Below are 19,151 nucleotides of genomic sequence, written 5' to 3' on the forward strand. Positions count from 1 at the left end.
TAATTTAAAAAAAAAACAACACAATAACTTTAATAATAAATAAATGATCAAATAGTTTGTAATTTTATAAAAAAAGAAAATTACCAAATTAATTTTAATTATCTTTTTTCTAATTTAAAATCAATGACAAAACTTTATTTTTTTTTTATTATTTAAAATACATTTATAATATCCTATTGTTGAAGTAACATCAACAACAACAACAACAACAACAACAAAAAATAAAAAAATAATAAATATCTTTTCAAAATAATAAACAAACTAATTATCTATTAAATCTCCTTATCTAAAATCTTGCTTGTTTTCATTATTGTATTTTTAATTACTATTTTAAATTTTACACCTATACTATATTTGTTTTGTTATCCTATATATATACACTTTTAATCATTGTTTAATTATCTATAAATAATTAAATTTCTATTTTAATTTTATTTTACTCCACACATTTTATTGTTTTTAAAATAATAAAAATAATAATATTAGTTTATTTTAAAATATTAACTAATTGTAATTTTAATTTTTTTTTTTCTTTCTTATTTTTAAAAAATATTTTATTTTTTTAAATTATAAATTTATTTATTTTACAAATTATTATAGTATACAAATTATTTATAATCATAACCCATATAAAACCAATTAATAACAAGTTAATACTATACTATTTTTTATCGTTTCACTTTACTCTTTGTATTTTTATTGTATTACTTTCTGTCCACTATTACCATAAATAATAATACCTTTATTTTTGTTTTTTATTTTGAAAATTGCTAGTATACTGTAATAAATTATTTATTTTTAATTTTTATTTTATTTTTCAATATATTATCATATTATAATAATAATAATTAATTATTTTTTCAATCAATTAAAAAAAAAAAAAAAAATCAATAATAATAATAATAATAACTAATCTTTTAATTCTTAATTTTTTATTTTATTTTATAAATATATCGAGAGAAAGAAAAAATCAATAACTATCCAACATAATCTTATCCAATAAAATCAATACCATCCAATAAAAATATATCTATACTTTATAAAATTCTAAAAAAATCATCATCATTACTAATCAAAAAAAAAAAACACTATACTATTTTACCAATCACAATCGAATAAAAATAATAAAAATATATATTAGTAATCTTATACAAAAAATAATATAAAAATGATTTATAATCAACCTTTAATCGAAATAACAAAACAAGGAGCAGTAGCTGTCGAAGAGATTAAATTTTCACCTCCTAAACTACAATCTTTAATCGCTGCTGCAAACCAAATGACAAAAAATGGACCAGCTTTAAAAAATAAACATATTCTTCAACTCCAAAATCAGCATTTGGGTGGTGCACCACAACAATCATCCATAATTTCTTTAAATTCGTTAAATCCATATTATGCCCAACAAGTATTATTACAATTACAAAAACCACACAACTTTATTAAACATGTACATGTAGTAGTCAAAAACACACCATTCAATATAACAATGAGATCCAACGATCCACAATTTAATTTCCATAATTACGTTATCAAAGCAACATTACTCTATGATAGTGACCCACCAAAAATGGTAGATTTCATTCACAACGAACCATTACAATATGTTGCCACCGTTAGCGATGATGGAACCGAAGTTACTGTAGAAGTTAAAGTTGGCATTCTTTCAAGTCAGCATCAAGGCTCGATGTTTCTTGCTGTTTTGCACATCAGTCACACAACAGTACCACCACCAACAAGTAGTGAACCAATTATGACTATCCTAAATAATATTGGAAACAATTCATTAGCCAATGCATCACAGACAATCTACAACATTTGTATGGTTTCGCATCCAATTAGAATCGTATCCAAGGTCGACCATGTTAAAAAAGAAGGTATTCCAATCTTAAAAAAAAAAACATTCCACGAAATACTTACCGATAAGCTAAAGAAACTTTCAAAATTCCAAGATGGCCAAAGCAAATGGATCAAGAATCTTTACCAACAACACCAAATAGAATTTGATATGGAGCCATACTGTCCAAAAATAAATGATGAAAACTCATCCAATTCATCTACACCATCACTAAGCTCCTATTCGAATAGATTAAATGATGAAGATGAAGATAATGAAAGTGACGACGATAGCGAAGATGAAGACTTTAACAACAATACCAAATTTGATATTTCAAAGCAACAACAACAAAATACATTAAATTTATTAAATAACAATATTAAACACCAACAACAACTACATAAACAATTACAATATGCCCAACAACACCAAAAACAACACCTATTACAACAAGCACAACCACAACAAGCAAATAACTTTCAAAACTCCTTTAATAGAGTCGTCGAAGCATTTAAATATGTACCTGAAAATGAAAGAAAAGATATTATACAAAAAATGGTTGAACAATTACGTTCTGACGATTTGGAACAATTAGTTTCAACATTTATGGACGAACTTGGTGCAAGTGATACATCAAGTGATACTGGTACTGACACTTCAAAAGATTCAAATGAAACCAACTGCTATTGTGAAAATTGCCCCTCTAAAATCGAATTACAACGTTTTATGAATTTTTTTGTGCCACCACCTCCACCACACTCACTATTCCACCACAATACCCCAACTTTTAATCATGAAATTTTAACTCCAAGTCCAATAATGTTTTCAAATCAACAAAATTCTAATAATACTAATGCAAACACAAATACAAATAATACAAATAATAATAGTAATAGTAATAATAATAATAATAATAATAACAATAACAACTGTAATAGTGCTGCAAGTAACAACAGTAATGTACCAATTCAAAATGATTTATTACAATTACCCGTTATATAATTTATTTAAAATGTAAAATTAAAAAAAATCAAAAATAAACACACAAAAAGCTTTTTTTTTTTATTTTTTGAAAATAAATTTTTTTTTTTTATTTTTAATTTTTTTTTTTTAAAATTTCATTTTTTAAAATTTTACATTCATTTTTAAATTAATAATGTCAACATTAAAAGATATTATTGATGAATTATTAAAACAAAAAATAAATGATGATGATAATACCAATATAAATAATAATAACAATAAAGATAAAAAACTAAATAACCAAGAAATATTTAATAAACTATCAACCTATTTACCAGAAATATCTGTAAATAATTTAGAACAGTTCACAAACGATACCTATGAACAACTTTCAAAACTAAATCATAAAATCACATATGATAAAACCGCAGATGATTTACAACCATTTTCTTTATTCCAATATAATTTAAATAATCAATTTTTTGATACAATAAATGAAAACTCATTAAAATATAACTCCATCATAAGGAAAAGATCAAGAACAACAAAATCAAAAAAAACCATCAATATTGGGGCACAACAGAAATAAAAACAAATATTGATAAAAACATTAAAGATCTTTCGAAATACTATAGCGGTATATACTATTTATTTTATATAAACCTTATTAAAATTTTATTAAAGTATTTATTTTATTCCTTAAATTTATAATTTACATAACAATAATTAATAAAATGACAATTATATAATGATAATGATAACTATAATAATATAAATATAATAAAAAAACAATAATATTAACTTTAAATATTTACATTATTATTTTTTTTTATTACAAAACATAGACTAAAAAAACCACAAGATTTTCAAAATTTACTAAATGAATATTATTTGGACGATTTAGAAACTGATAGCGAAGGTGAAGAAGACTATTTAGATCAAATAAAAGAAAAAGAAAAAGAAATTGAAAAAATTAAAGAATTGGATGAAAAAGATGAAATAGAAGATAATTTAGATAAACCAGAAAAAGAAGATGTCTACGAACCATTTGAAGATAATAATTGTAATAATGATGATGATTTTATATTTTATGGCAGAGAAAACAAAATTGAAACCTGGGGATATTGTTTCAAAAAAGCTTCAATCAATTATAGAACCAATTTCATATGATCATATATCAGACGATTCTGTTTGGGAGGACTATTCAATTTTAGAAGATATTGAAGAGATTTCGAAATTATTAATTAGCAATACCCAATTAAAGCTTCAAGAACTTTTACCAAACTTTATTTATTTACTCCGTGACAGAATGATCCATAAACCAACTGATATTCAATATATTTTACCATTGGTATTCAAAGTATTAGAAATTGCAAATCCAAATGAAATTGATGGTGACGATGAAATTAAGAAATACCTGACACCATTCCAATTTAAAACCATATTATCACTTCTTTCAAGTTTAGTTTTAATTGACCCAAGTACCACTAGTAATAATGATATCGTTATTCACAACACAAACAACCACAAAAATATACCACAATCTTCAATTACATGTCTTTCGAAATACATTTACCAACTATTACCATATCTTGTAGATAGAATTGCTTTTTGGAACTCTATACCAAATGACCAATTTCAACAAATTAGCACCTCAAAACTAGAATTTGAGTCTGTAAGTAAATTAACCAAAATTTATTAATATTATTTTATTATTATTTATTAATTTTTTTTTTTTTTTTTTTTATATAGATTTCAAATTTAATTTATTTTTATTCAGAGAATCCATTAAAAAATATAGATAGCGGTAATTGGGGCACAACCATTATTCATAAAGGTATTTTATCTCAATTTATCGCGATAATAGTTTATAAATTGATGATATCATTCAATAGTGGCGTAGATATTTTATTAGATAAATTATGCAAACTTTGTTGTAAATCAAATCTATTAACACAGTTTATTCAGAAAGTTCCAGAATTTATGAATTTAGTTTTATCGAACCAAGAATTCATTCAAATCTTTCCCCAATATCATTTAGTTTGGATATTTATTTTCAAATGTTGTTACCCACTAGAGATTAAAAATACACAAACTCAGCCAACAATAAAGAGAAATAATTTGGATGAAACAACCACAATAATTGCTCAAGATATTGATGATAATATAAAATCTTTTGGTAAGATATTTATAAATATATATAATTCTTTTTTTTTGGGGTTTTTTTTACACATATTTTTTTTCTTCATGCCCACGTGACATCACTTGTTTTTTTTTTTTTTTTAATTTTTTTTTTGAAAAATATGCAAACTTTTCAAAAGAAATATCTTTTTTTTTTTCATTTTGCCCAATCACCTAGGCATATATTTTTTTTTATTAAAAATATCCTCTTTTTTTTTTCAAAAAAAAATAAGAAAACCACATCACTAATTTTTTTTGTTGTTTTTTTTTTTGTCAATGTTGGGGTTTTTTTTTTTTTTTAACACAAATTACCTCATATCGATTCATATTTTAATGCTAACGTTATCATTGAATCTATTTATATAGTTGAAAAACTAGAAAATGAATATCAATCTATGTCATTCAGCGAAAATGAAAATAAAAAATTGGAACAACTAGATGTAATATTAAATATTTTGTTAGAAGCAAAAACCAAAATATCAAATAGACAATTATCAGAAAAACTATTCACAAACGAAAATATTCAATCAATGTTCAATAAATTTGAAAAACAAATTGTTTTAATAAAAATTAATCAACACAGAGAATCACAGCAACAACCACAAGAAAAAGAGAAAAAAACAAAAGCTCAAAAGAAATCATTAGAGTTATTTAATTATTATTTAAATCAATTAAGAGATAAACTAAAGTCTCTATCTGTTTCGAATAAAAAAAAATAAAGTTGGTTTTATCACCATGCCTATTTCAAAAAAAAAAGGTTGATGATTTTTTTAATCTTTTTTCTTTGTTCGTGTAATGACGTTACCCTTTGAATATGTTTATGGCTTGTCCAAAAAAATAAAATTTTTTTTTGTTTTTTATTTATTTTAATTTAATTTAAATTTTAATTTTTATTTTAAAAAATTAGGGACAGTTATATACATTTATTAAAAAAAAGTCTTTATAATAAAATTATTCTGAATAGGTCTTATAAAAAAAAAAAAAAAAAAAAATTTTGAAAAAACCTTTAATCGTGTATCAACCTATATAAATAAGTATTAATATCAAAAATTGTGATATTATTAAAAAAAAAAAAAAAAAAAAAAGTCACAATGATTTTTTTGATAATGATATTGGGGGGGTGGGTTGGGAAAATTTCCCCCTTTTAATCCTTTTAAAAAAAAAAAAAAAAAAAAAAAAAAAAAAAAAGATTTTTATTTAATTATTTTATTTTAAATTATTTTCTTTTTTTTTTAAAAAATTTTTTGTAAAAAAACGAAAAATTGATTTTTTTTTTTTTTTATATTTTTAAATAATATATTATTTTTTTTTTTTTTCCATTATAATTTTACTTATATTAATCAGAGCATAATAATATTTAATCAATAATTATATAATATAATTATTTTTTTTTTTTTTAGCAGCAATCCAAAAAAAAAAAAAAAAAAAAAAAAAAAAAAAAAAAAAAAATCAAAACTATATATAGCAACCCCACATATACATTTTTTTTTTTTTTTTTTTTCATAATTTTGTCAAAAAATAATTTTGTTCCATTCATTAATCACATTACCACATAACCACACCTACTACCCCCATTCAACAAACAATAACTATATTTGTTCTATTAATTCAAACCACTATTTATAATAATTTTATTTTTTTATTTTATTTTATTTTTTTTTTTTTTTATTTTTTTTAATTTTTAATTTTAATTTTTTTTTATTTTTATTGTTATATTATATAATTAGAAACACACTTATTAAACTTAAAGATACATATCTCAACGTCAAAATTTAAGTTATTTATTTTTATAATAGTATTCTAAAAAAAGAGAACCAACTCCTCTCCTTTTATTTGTTTTAATAATAAAAATAAAATATTTCCACCAAAATTAAATCAATTCTTTTTTTTTTTTATAAATAACAATAGTAATAATAATTAATCACCCACAATAAATATATTTTATTTTTTTTAATAAGTTTTATGAAAACAGTAATAATTTAAATTTCAATCTATAAGTCCCATCTTTTCTATTTTTTAATAAATAATGATTAATACTTTTATTGATCAATCGCAACAACAACAACAACTGCAACAAAATTATAATATGTTAATTCAACACCAACAAGCAATGCACCAAATGGGTCATATGAACACCGGGTGTGATGAAAGATTGGAATTGGTTTCGCAAACATCACCATTCGAAGAAAAGGTTACACTAAATGGTTTACAAAAGAATATAAGAGTTGTAATTAAAAACAGTCCATTCAATATTCAATTAAAACTAAAGAAGCCCGATATCGATTTAAATTGTGTAGCATTCGATTCTACATTGCTATATGATTGTGATGGTAATGAAGAAAAAGAAGTAGATTTTGTTAAAGTTAAACCAGTAGAACATAAAGCAACTCCCAATGAATCTGGTGATTCGGTAAATATAGAATTACGTATCAAGGTATTAACTTCACAACATGAAGATATGTTTTTCAGAGTTAAAATAGAAGGCCAAGATCCAATTACTAAAGAGCCAATTGGGGGTTTATACGCATTAACAACCTCAATCAAAGTAATTTCTAAACCCGAGCAACTAAAAAAGAAACAACCACCAAAGAAGCGTACTTGGAATGATATTCTTTTAGAATCTGTATCAAAAATACAACATCAACAATATGAACAACAAAAATTAATTGAAAAGTTATTACTACAACAAGCCACAACACCATCAACTTCATCATCATCAGGTTCATCATCTACTGCCATTGCAACTGCATCCGCTTCACCATCTGTAAATTCAAATAATAACACTGCAGCAAATACTGCAACAAATACTGCAACAAATAATAATACAACAACTACAACAACTACAACCTCATTAAATTCATCTACAAATACGTTAAATAATTGTAATAATAATAGTTTAAATAATAGTATAAATAATAATAATAATTCGACCTTTGAAGATAGTTTTAAACAAATGATGAATGCATATACACAATTAGATCCAAGACAAAGAGCTGAAAAAGTTAGAAGAGTATTTCGTAATGCTTCAACAAGAGACTCTGAAACTTTAAGTGAGCTTTTAGATTTATTCATTACAGAGGGTGTCGGTGGACCATTAGGTACCATTGCACCATTACCAATTTCATCACCATCACAACAACAACAACCATCATCACCAACTCTTAACAGTCCAAACCAACAACAACTTCAACAACATCAACAACAGCAACAACAAAATGGTCAACAACTTCAACAAACACAACAACCAATTCAAAATAACCCATTTTTAGCCCAACAACATTCCACAAACGATTATTTCTTCCCAAATTCTTTTGAAAGTGATTCATTTAATTCGTTTGGTTCTTCAAATAGCGATTTTATACCATATTAAAAATATTTTTATAATACATATATACACTTTATAAACAAACGATATTTTCCACACAAACCACACCAAACCAAACAATATTAATAATTATTTTATTAAAAAATAACAAAAAACACAACATAAAAAAAATTATCTAAAAAATTTTGTAAATAAATCTTTAAATTTTTTAAAACCTATTTTTCTTTTTTTTTTTTTTTTTTTTTTTTTTACAAAATACTAAAAATATACTATAACTATATATATACTATAACTATAGTTTTATTAAAAAAATAATTTATTTATTTAAATTTTTTCGCCAATGTTATAATCAGTTGAAGAACAAACTCTCCACATTGATGGTGTGGAAGCTAAATTACGTTCAAAAATGTATTCTAACTTGAATGGTTGGTCTTTATTTTCTGAAATAAGGTTGTTTTTCTTGTCAAATACTTGTATGCTTTGGGTACCAATAAATTCTACACAGTTTTGGGCAAAAAAGGTTGATGATTTGGCAGAAGTTTTAATTTGACCAGCTCTTGTCCAAAGTAAATTTTTACCAGTTATATTACAACTCCATTTAAATTTAAGATCCTTATTTCTATTAAGATAACCTGACTTTTTTTCTACAACTTCACCAAATTGGATTGATGAAAGTTCATTAAGTTGGTGTTTGTTACCATCTGCAATTGATTCATTTACTTTTATAAACATATCTTCAGCTTCTTTTAAAAAGCTAAAATAGAATAAATAAAACATATTAATTATTAATTATCCACTTTTTATTTGTTTTATTATATACAGAAACTTACGCTCTTTTTGTATATCTTGTTCTATCTAAAGCTTTTAATTTTGATTTGATTACGAAATGTGAGGTAATATTTTGATAAATAAATTTACCATATGGATACCATTTATTTGGTGTGGTAATGATTGAGGTTAAAGATGGTTGAACTTCTTCATTGAAAATTGCGCCAGTTGATTGTAAGAAATAATTTTGTTTCATTCTTCTTGGTGTATTAAATGCTGTTCTAGTTTGATAGTTTATTTTATTTTCATTATTTAATCTGGTGGTTGATGCAATGTTGCTAATATTTCCAAAATATTTTCTATTTAAATTGATAAAATTATTTTGTTGTTTTAAAACAACACCTAACAATCTTCTATTATTATTATTTAAACAATTCATTGTTATGGTTTATAAAATGTGTTGTGATGTGGGTTAATTTTAAAAATGATTCTCGTTTAAAAAATTTTTGAAAAAATTTAAAAAAAAAAAAAAAAAGAAAAAAAAAAAAATTAAAAAAAAATAATTTTTTTTTTTCTGATTTTTCATTTAAAAAGTGAATTTTTGATTGATTTATTGAATAATTTTTTATTACCCCTTATTCCATTTTTTTATTAAAAAAGTTCTTTAAGGATTTGGTCGATTTTTCCAAACTTTTATTGTTTTGGATACACTGCCTGGTCCATTTTGATAGAGAGCTCCAATTATTTTCTAATGTAAATCTTTCATCAATTAAAAGGATTGAACCATAGTCATTTTTGTTTCTTATACATCTTCCTAAAGCTTGATTTAAAGCACGATAGGCTTGTAAGTTGTACCAATCCCTTCCTGAAATACCTTTTTTTTGTTGGTTGTTTGTGTCATTATGTTTTTTTTTTAAATCCACACGAAGATCCTTTAGGTTTGGATAGGGTATACCAACTACAATAACACCTCTTGCATATTCGTCAGAGAAATCTATACCTTCACTAACTTTACCACGACATACAGCAAATAATATAGCACCTTTTTTGGGGTTACTTTGAACGGTTTGACGGTATCCAATTAATGTTTCATTAAAGTCTTTGATATTTTTGGGTTCTGCAAATGCTGGTTTTAATTCGTTAATTTTATCTAAAAGTCCAGTACTAGCCCATCTATCAGTTATCTTTTCTAAAAATCCATATGATGGGAAAAAGCATAAAACACCACTTGGAATTATTTTAATATGTTCTATAATAGTTTCGCCCAAAGAATCTTGAAAGCTAAATGAATCGGTATTACCATGAGTACATAAAAACTTTTCATTTCTGACGCCATGAGAGAGTGTACCAATCCATGCACGGTTTTTAATATCTGATAAATTACCCATTTCTGCTGATATTGGGAATGGTGATGCCAATTCAAATGGAAAGCTGTATAGTGGTGAAAGTGTACCCGATGTCAAAATGATTGAATGGGTTTTTGAATTCAAAGAAGAGAAAGCAATTCTTGGACTTAGTGCCCAAATACTAACTATAAGATTCCATTTAGAGCTTTGTTGTTTCTTTACAAATGAATTTGTGAGTACTGTTTGTTTTTGTAATACCAAAACATAATCATCTACCCAATTTGCGTTTTTAAATATAAATTCTATAACTTTTGAAAACTCTTCTAATATTGCTAAAGCTCTGGGTGGTATAGGATCAATAGTTTCATCCTTTCTCGAAGTTGGACCAGATGGTTTACCTAATTTATCTTTTTTGTTTTGTTTGTCATCGGTTTCATCGGATAGTGCTTTGACAGACGATGAAAATTCAAAGTAGTTCGATTCGCTTAAACCAATCCCCTGGAGTATATCTAAAATTTCTTTACCTTTCCAAACTCTTGAATGCTTTTCAAAGTCTATCGGTTTTAATGATTCCGATTTTTCACGAATCCAAGCTACTAGTTCATCCATAATTGGATGAATAATATTGATAGCATGCTCTTTCTCTGGGCTTAAATTTTTGATGATTTTTGGGTTCATTCTAATTTGTTTTAAAACTTGAAAAACATTCTCATACAATTCATCAAGAGTCGATTCAAAACTGCTTGCGTCCATAAGGGCATCTTCAATATTATGTGCTTCGTCGAATATAACAATTGAGTTTTTGACTTTATCTTTGAGTGTACTACGAATGGAGGGATCAATTAAATAGTTGTATGGACAAAACACAAGATCTGAGGATGGTAGCATATCTTTTGAAACAAAAAATGGGCATTCGGAATGTTCTTGACCTGCTTTTTTTAAATCTTCAATATCCCATACTTGTTTAGCACCACCTTTTCTAAAAGTTGAAATCGATGATAATACAAATTCCTTTTTATAATAACGGCAACCTGGATCTTTAATAATCTTTTTGCATCTTTCTTTCTTTCTTGGTACATCTTTGAGTTCTTTATTGATACAGTAATGATCACGGCTTCCCATTACTAACATATTGGGTCTATATGGGGTTTTGGCAAGCTCCTCGGTTAATTGCTTAATTTGTGAATGAGTTCTGGAACAAAAGAAGATTGTTGGTGATGGATTGGGTCTAAAGTTTTCTACTGGATCTTCGCTATCGGTATCGTCACTATCTGAACCATTATTATTATTATTTGACTTTTTTAAATCTTCTCGGCTTCTCTTAAGGGCTGTTTTAATTTTAACACCATTAACACCGCTATTTACTGGTTTAAAATCGGTTTGTAAACCTCTATAATAGTAATCCTCGTCATCAAAGCCCATATCTTCATACCCTGATTTAGTTTTTTTATTATTTGGTGATGTTGTGGTAGTAGTAGTGGTTTTGGACGTATCATCATCTAAATCTTCTAGTTTTACAGAGAGTGGTTTACCATCGCTCGAACGTATTTTTTTTTTTGATCTTTCCTTTGATTCTCTTGCTAATCTTTTTTTCTCTTCACATTCTTTAATCTGTCTAATTTTATGCTGTGACTGCCATTCTAATGCTGAACATAATAAAGTTAAAGTTTTACCTGTACCTGTTGGGGATTCTAACAAACAATTCTCTTTATTATCTAATCCCGATAAAATTCTGCTCATCATAGATGCCTGCGATGGATATGGTTTAAATGGAAACTTGACGGTGTGCCCTCCAAATAGTTTATACTGATTATTACCAATATCTTCAAAAACTTCAAATTGATTTGTTTGAACAGTGTTTGGATCAGATGATGGAAAATCAAATTTTGAGCTATTATCGAAAAATGGTTTTGTTGATTCTTGTGTACTTGGTGCAGATGTTCCTTTAAAAAAAGACGCTATTGATTGCTTTTGTGTTTGAGATGATGGTGGTGATTGTGACTGTGATTGGGATTGGCTATTATTTACATTGGATGGTAGTGTGGGTTTTAATAAACTAAGATTAAACTGTTTAGCTGGTGGTTTGGAGGGTATTGATGGTTTTAAAGATGGAAATGATGGTTTTAAAGATGGAAATGATGGCTTTAAAGATGGAAATGATGGTTTTAACGTTGGAAATGATGGTTTTAAAGATGCTGTTTTTATTTGTGTTGAATTTTGGGAATTATTCACATCACAATTATTATTACCATTATTCATTTTAATATTTAATGATTTAAATATAGTTAATGGTTTAAATAGTTGGAGTATAATTAAAGGTAATATTAACTGGCACTATTTAAATAAAAAAAATAAAAAAAATTCTTGAAAAAAATGAAAAATGAAATATTCGAATATAATTTTTTTTTATTTTTATTTTTTTTAAAATTTAAATAATTTTTAATTTTTTTTTTACAAATTTATAAATTAACCCGCTATCTTGAGAAAATAATTAAACAAATTAACAAATGGCCTAATAAGTATCTTTCAATGAAACAGTGTTTATAAAAATGATCAAGATTAAAAAAAAAATAGAATATTCGTTATTTCCTTAAAAAGGAATTGAATTTATTTACAATTTAATTTTGTGGGGTTTTAAAAATTATATTTGAAAAACTGTGATCATAATTTACAAAAAAAATTTTTATCTATTTGGCATATAAATATAATCTTTGTTTTTTCTTGTTAGATTATTTAAAGATTCTTTATGTTCATAGCATTTTATTAAAATTGAGGTACGGTACTTTCTGAATATAATACCCCACGCTATTGCAGCAATGACAAAGAACGTGCATGGTACAAATATGGAAACATATAATACCCAAACAGGTCTTCCATTAGGTTGGCATTTATTAAAATGGCTATCTACCAGTAGGCTAAAGTTTGGATCTATAAAACATTCGTGGGTGCAGTGGGGTAAATTTAGACCGATTACTATCGAGTATTTATTATTTGAAGTTGTTTTATTTGATATGATTGTATTTGTAATAAACGTTTGTCTTGAATCACTCATAATTCTATTTACAAAAACTGCATTTAATATTTTATTATTTTTTGAAAGTAATACAAAGTTTAAAAGTTGATTTTTATCGATTCCATCCATCTCTGCTTCACTATCTTTATTGTTGCATTCGTTGTCAAAAGATTCTGTATTGTTGCTATATACTGAGGACTCTAGTCGGAGCTGAAGTTGATTTAGTGCACTGGAAAATGTGTAGTTTTGAATTAAAACTGATATTTTAATGGAGTCTTTCTCTAATTCTAAATTTAAACCTGCATATTCCAATTCTGTAGGTGTATTAATTTGTTGTATTGTATATGTAATTAAGCATGACTCTTGAATTGATTGCTGAAATGTATAAGTTGAGTTATTGATAGTGGCAGTACTCCATTGGTTGGTTAAGTTATATATATTTATAATATTATTTTCGAAATCAAGCTCCAATAATGAAAGAATTGAAATTTCAAAAGTAGTCTGTTGATTATTTATAAGTGCTGATCCAATTGTTTCATTAATAGTTGTATTTGATTGTGGAATGGATACTGTTGGAGAAGATATTTCATGGCTGGAAGACGAGGCTTCACTTGTAGTAGGTGGTATATAAGAGTTGCATGCACATCCACCCCAACCACTATTGCATTTGCATTGGCCTATCAGATCATTGCATACACCGTGGTTTGAGCAATTCTTTGGACATTTATAAGAAGGTTCGATAAAGTGGAATTTATTATAACCAGTCCAAACATAACCATTTTGTGTCAGCGTTACGGAAACTGTACCATTACCAGGACCAATGGTACAATTTGAAAAAAAGTTATCGGTAAAATGGACCACACAGTTTAATTCACCAATTCTAATTGATAGGTCACTATGACTAACATTACCAAACCACCCATATAGGTTTACTAGACCACCTTTAATTGTTGTTGATGAAACCGACGACAAAAATGGGCTTGGGATACTGCATGAATCACCGGTATAGTAAGTTGTACATAAACATTCACCTGTGGTACTTGAGCATCTGCCCCATCCCGAACCAATGTTACAATCAGTGGGACAAAACTTCACTATAGTTGTTGTGTCATATAGAGTATTAACTGTAAAGTGAACCACCACTGAGGTCGGTGGTTTAACATTTTGAATAGTTGCAGAAATATCTTGACCAATTGGCAGTTTCTTATCGAAATAACATTCTATAGTATTAAATTGCACCAAGGTAATAATACATTGATATTTTGAAACAATAATTTGAATATCATCTTTATTATAGGAGAAATTTGAACCAGAAAAAGTAAAATTTGAATTTGATTTTTTGATAGTTTGGATTGAAGGTGTTAAAACTCTTGTGGCTAATGTAAAAACATCTTTCCCGAAATACATTTGAATGGTATCTGGTATTGTTCCATAGGTCGACTCGTCCCATACTAAAGTAAATGAGGATTGAGGTGTTACAACTTGAAATTGTTGACCATTTCCTATAATAGTTGGACCAACATTTCCTAAATTTTGACCTGTTAATGCTAAAATCTTTGTGTTGTCATCATATGATAAATTTGGTATGATTGAGCCTGGTTCTAAAATAATTAAAATATTATATTAATATTTAGTTTATAATAAAAATAAAAAAAAAAACTTACCACAAGACCCGATAGTTAATGATGGGTTATTGTTAAAACTAAAACTATTATATGTTTCATCCATATAACAAACTAAACATTGTGGAACTGAGTTTTGAAGGTTATTTTTTGTTAAATTTATGTCACTGTATTCACAATAGCTTTGAGGTATTGATCCTGTATATCCACAATTAACAAAAGAAACTTTTTTTAAATTGCTATAGCTTGAAAGATCTGGTAGATTACTGCTTGATTGTATTAAGTCATTATTTTCAAAATAACTATAAAATATGAAAATATTAGTAAGAAAATTTTAATTATTATAATAATTAATTTTTAATCTTACATTGATTGAATATTTTGTGGGAAAGTTGGTAAGTTGGTTAACCCTAAATTACTTATGGTGATGGTGGTTAAGGAGTTTGGTAACAATAAAGGAAAAACCCCGTCAATATTAAAATTTGGGCTGTCTGCAATTGTTAGCTTTATAGTATTTGGTGGAAGAGATAAAGTAGCTGTAGGTTTTTTAAGTTGACCTGTTAAAGTTAATTCTTCAATGTTGGTTGCTAAACTAAATGAGGTTGGGAAATCGATTTCTGAATCGCTATCAAAATTAAAATTGAAATAAAATCCAATGACTGAATTTAATGTATTAAAATTATCAAATGATGGTACCATTGACGCCTTAACTAAATTAAAAAATAAATCTGATGCCTTGATATTATCAAATGATGGTATTTCATTTGATGTTAAAGTTCTATGTTTTTTTATAATAATAATTATTAACATAATTAATTTTTTTTTTTTTAGTTTAGAAATTTTTTTTATACTTACAAAAGTTCAAAATCAGTTTCATTAGGTACTAGATCATTTATATAGGTTACATAATTATTCACTTGAACTGTTATGTCATGGACCAATTCGCTATAATTAAAAATTAAATATTTATTAATATTCATTTTAATTTACTACATTTTAAGAGTTTTATTAAATACATACAAAGATTTTAAATTTTTTATTGTCTTTAGGTTTAATTGAGGTAAATTGAGCTGATCATTTATTTTCATAAAAAATTTGGTTGTGGTTGGTGATATTGAATTACCATTTGATGAGATTAATTGGTTTTTAAATGAGCATGTATTGAGAGCTACATTGGTGGCACTACCGCTTCCAAATGCATCTTGATCAAATGATAAATTTGTTAAAGTTCTAAAAAATAAAATAAAATAAAATGAAATTAATTAATTTTTTTTTTTTTATCACAAAAAAAAAATTAAATAATAATTACAATTGAGTTAATGAAGTAAAACAACTTAAAAGATTTGATTGTAAAGAGTTTGAATTTAATGTTACTGATGTTATAGACCTAAATGATATTAAAAAAAAAATAAAGAAATTAAATAAATTTAATATAAAAATTATTATTATTATATCATTTTTTTTATAAATAAGAAATTTACAATGATTCCAATGTAACACTATCTTTGCAAATGCCAATATATGACCATGTATTATCTGAACTTGTATACCCACTTTCACCTGTGCACAATACTATATTTGATGGAGCATTACTAAATAGTGTGTTGATTAAATTTTGTGTGCATGATGTGTCATCTGATTGAACACTATTTGGTGAAAATGCCAAAAAAACTATTATTGATATTAAAAATATTATTTTTTGATTTTTGGTTTTCATATTACCATATTGTTAATAATTATTTATTTTATAATTTTGATTGTTTTTCTTTGTAAATATCTTTTTTTTTTTATTTTTTACTAAAGTTTAATATTTTATAAATTTTTTTTAATGAAAACCATTTCTTTGGTAAATAAAGTTATCCAAAAGAGCGTGTATTCAGTAATAAAATATGATGATTTTGAAAAATTTGAAAAAAAAAAACCAAAAAATTTTATATTTTTTTTTATTTTTATTTTTTTAAATTCATGGAACAACATTCTTTGACAAATATTAAAGTGATCATTCAAATAATATAAATGATTTTTTTTTTTTTTATGTAATGATACCAAATAAAAGATAATAAAAACTAATTTGTAAAATAAAGTTTTCAAATAACATATTTTTTTAAATAAAAAGCAAGTTCAAAAATACGGGAAATTTAGTAAAATCATATTAAATTAAACCACACACAAAAATAATAATAATAAAAAAAACAATAAAATACCCATTATATAATTTTTTTTTTAATTTTTAATATTTAAATTTTATTTTATTTAAAGATTTATTTACAAGCTCGATCGATGGGCAAAAAAAAAAAAGTATTTTTTTTTTTTTTTAATTTATATATATTATTTTTCTTTTTTTTTAATAACCGACGAAACTTGGTCTGGTAAAGTAACCGCTTGTTACCATTCTACTACTTTGGATATTATTATTATCAAATGAAATTGAATCACTTGAAGTTGAAATAGTATTTTTTGAGACTGATGAAGTTGATTTTAAAGAAACTAATGATTCTATAAAAAAAAATTAAATTAATATATGAATTTTTAATATAGGGTATAATTATTTGTATGGTAAAATACTTACTGAATAACATTTTATAAGTTAATTAATAGATGTATTTAAATAATAAATAAATAAATAAATAATGAATAAATAATATTTTTATAGAGGAGTGGGGGTAGTGTGTTGTTTTGGTTTAAAATTATATAATATTAAATTATAATATTGTTAATTTTAATGTATTAAATTAATAAATGAATGAATGAATGAATGAATATTTTTTTTTTTTTAAAAATTATTTAAATATTTTAGTTAAAAAAGGAAAAATAAAAATAAATAAAATTAAAATAATAATGTTAAATACCTCTCTACAAGTAAAGAGTTATAAAATTTTTCGCATATCGACTGATATATGTCTCTATTATATTTTTGTAATTTGTTGTTGTTGTCATATCTGTAAAAATCTCTCAATGTATGACAACACACAAAATTATTATGGTTCCAATAATTCCCCCTCATCCCCCCAAATGATATAAAGTTATTTTTAGATACTCTTCTTTTTTATAAGTGTTTTTATATTTCCCCCACTCTCACCTATACCAAGGGTGATGGAGTATCACTTTTTTTTTAAATTTTTAATTTTTATTTTTTTTTTGTTAATGATATCACAACACCAACTGTATTTATTTTATATGTTTTATTTTTATATTAAAATTTCTGAAAAAAATAAAAATAAAAATAAAATGTAAATTATGATATGATATCATTATTGTATAAGAAACATTTTATATTGATTTTTAAAATATCCATCCAATAAAAATTATTTTTTGTCAATAAATCGAAATAAATATCTAGATAAAAAAATTGATAACAAATTATATATATAATATATTGAGTTTGCTATTATATTTTTGAAAATTAATAATTTCAATAATATTTCGTTGTTTCTTTAATAAAAATAATTATTTTTATTTTTTTCTTTCTTTAGTTCACTCTAAATTATTCCTATTTTTCTATACCCACCACGACCATAATGAAAAAAACAATACCAATATATTTTTGATTTATTTTTAAATGATTTTTTAATTGTTTTGGGTTGGATAAGAATTTTTTATGAATTTTTAAAGTCAATACAACACTGTTTCTTCTATTGCTTCTTTAAATTTTTGATGTCAATTTTACAGATTGAAAAATTATATAGTTTCTATCATTTATTAAAAAAAAAAATAAAAAAAAAATTAGAATAAAGAAAATTTTTTATATTTTTTATAGTTTTTTATAAATAAAAAAGAATTATAATAATTAATTTTATATAGTGTATTTATTAATAGTAGAAGAGTCAAAGCTCTTATGATTATTGATTAATCATAATTTTATATTTTATTATAATAATTTATTTAGCTATTAGTTTTATTCTTTTTATTTTAAATATTTTTTATAAAATTTAGTTTTTTTTAAAAGATATATTTAAGGAATAAAGAAATGAAATTTATTGATAATTTAATTTTATTGATTGTATTATTTTATTGAATGTTAAAAAAATAATAATATCAATAAAAATATTTAATTAAAACAAAAATAAAGTTTAAAATTGATATTTAGATTTTAGTA

The 19,151-nt window shown here is 24.4% G+C and overlaps 10 protein-coding genes across 10 annotated transcripts; 6 read left to right on the forward strand and 4 right to left on the reverse strand.

Annotated features, from left to right (window-relative positions):
* Positions 1 to 919: 919 nt before the first annotated feature.
* On the forward strand, positions 920 to 2,839 carry DICPUDRAFT_95900 (uncharacterized protein; the record flags this gene model as incomplete). The annotated part of the gene is made up of 2 exons (XM_003293769.1): positions 920 to 2,658; positions 2,728 to 2,839. Exons 1-2 carry the CDS (start codon positions 1,169 to 1,171, stop codon positions 2,837 to 2,839), a joined length of 1,602 nt encoding a protein of 533 aa, XP_003293817.1. The 5' UTR covers positions 920 to 1,168.
* A 154-nt stretch (positions 2,840 to 2,993) lies between these two features.
* On the forward strand, positions 2,994 to 3,389 carry DICPUDRAFT_84337 (uncharacterized protein; the record flags this gene model as incomplete). The annotated part of the gene is made up of 1 exon (XM_003293770.1): positions 2,994 to 3,389. The coding sequence occupies one exon, from the start codon at positions 2,994 to 2,996 to the stop codon at positions 3,387 to 3,389; it is 396 nt and encodes a 131-aa protein (XP_003293818.1).
* Positions 3,390 to 3,890: 501 nt separating this feature from the next.
* On the forward strand, positions 3,891 to 6,757 carry DICPUDRAFT_158740 (uncharacterized protein; the record flags this gene model as incomplete). Its single annotated transcript, XM_003293771.1, has 4 exons — positions 3,891 to 4,475; positions 4,553 to 4,979; positions 5,348 to 5,627; positions 6,709 to 6,757. The coding sequence occupies 4 exons, from the start codon at positions 3,891 to 3,893 to the stop codon at positions 6,755 to 6,757; spliced, it is 1,341 nt and encodes a 446-aa protein (XP_003293819.1).
* Positions 6,758 to 7,109: 352 nt separating this feature from the next.
* DICPUDRAFT_42559 (uncharacterized protein) lies at positions 7,110 to 7,559 on the forward strand (the record flags this gene model as incomplete). Its single annotated transcript, XM_003293772.1, has 1 exon — positions 7,110 to 7,559. A coding segment is annotated over one exon (450 nt), but the record flags the coding sequence as incomplete, so codon positions are not given.
* A 354-nt stretch (positions 7,560 to 7,913) lies between these two features.
* On the forward strand, positions 7,914 to 8,069 carry DICPUDRAFT_14104 (uncharacterized protein; the record flags this gene model as incomplete). Its single annotated transcript, XM_003293773.1, has 1 exon — positions 7,914 to 8,069. A coding segment is annotated over one exon (156 nt), but the record flags the coding sequence as incomplete, so codon positions are not given.
* A 561-nt stretch (positions 8,070 to 8,630) lies between these two features.
* DICPUDRAFT_158742 (uncharacterized protein) lies at positions 8,631 to 9,513 on the reverse strand (the record flags this gene model as incomplete). The annotated part of the gene is made up of 2 exons (XM_003293775.1): positions 8,631 to 9,060; positions 9,137 to 9,513. 2 exons carry the CDS (start codon positions 9,511 to 9,513, stop codon positions 8,631 to 8,633), a joined length of 807 nt encoding a protein of 268 aa, XP_003293823.1.
* A 475-nt stretch (positions 9,514 to 9,988) lies between these two features.
* DICPUDRAFT_5561 (uncharacterized protein) lies at positions 9,989 to 12,211 on the reverse strand (the record flags this gene model as incomplete). Its single annotated transcript, XM_003293776.1, has 3 exons — positions 9,989 to 10,752; positions 10,807 to 11,735; positions 12,054 to 12,211. Coding segments are annotated over 3 exons (1,851 nt in total), but the record flags the coding sequence as incomplete, so codon positions are not given.
* Positions 12,212 to 12,810: 599 nt separating this feature from the next.
* DICPUDRAFT_99765 (uncharacterized protein) lies at positions 12,811 to 16,772 on the reverse strand (the record flags this gene model as incomplete). The annotated part of the gene is made up of 7 exons (XM_003293777.1): positions 12,811 to 15,034; positions 15,098 to 15,357; positions 15,423 to 15,833; positions 15,911 to 16,000; positions 16,076 to 16,285; positions 16,365 to 16,442; positions 16,537 to 16,772. The coding sequence occupies 7 exons, from the start codon at positions 16,770 to 16,772 to the stop codon at positions 13,104 to 13,106; spliced, it is 3,216 nt and encodes a 1,071-aa protein (XP_003293825.1). The 3' UTR covers positions 12,811 to 13,103.
* Positions 16,773 to 17,280: 508 nt separating this feature from the next.
* Positions 17,281 to 17,788, reverse strand: DICPUDRAFT_93113 (uncharacterized protein). The gene is made up of 2 exons (XM_003293778.1): positions 17,625 to 17,788; positions 17,281 to 17,551 (listed from the first exon to the last, which is right to left on the reverse strand). Exons 1-2 carry the CDS (start codon positions 17,632 to 17,634, stop codon positions 17,400 to 17,402), a joined length of 162 nt encoding a protein of 53 aa, XP_003293826.1. The 5' UTR covers positions 17,635 to 17,788; the 3' UTR covers positions 17,281 to 17,399.
* Positions 17,789 to 17,893: 105 nt separating this feature from the next.
* On the forward strand, positions 17,894 to 18,905 carry DICPUDRAFT_158745 (uncharacterized protein; the record flags this gene model as incomplete). Its single annotated transcript, XM_003293774.1, has 2 exons — positions 17,894 to 18,012; positions 18,857 to 18,905. The coding sequence occupies 2 exons, from the start codon at positions 17,894 to 17,896 to the stop codon at positions 18,903 to 18,905; spliced, it is 168 nt and encodes a 55-aa protein (XP_003293822.1).
* Between the last annotated feature and the right edge of the window lie 246 nt (positions 18,906 to 19,151).

The sequence above is a fragment of the Dictyostelium purpureum genome (genome assembly GCF_000190715.1).
Source record: "Dictyostelium purpureum unplaced genomic scaffold DICPUscaffold_469, whole genome shotgun sequence".
Classification (NCBI taxonomy): Eukaryota; Evosea; class Eumycetozoa; order Dictyosteliales; family Dictyosteliaceae; genus Dictyostelium; species Dictyostelium purpureum.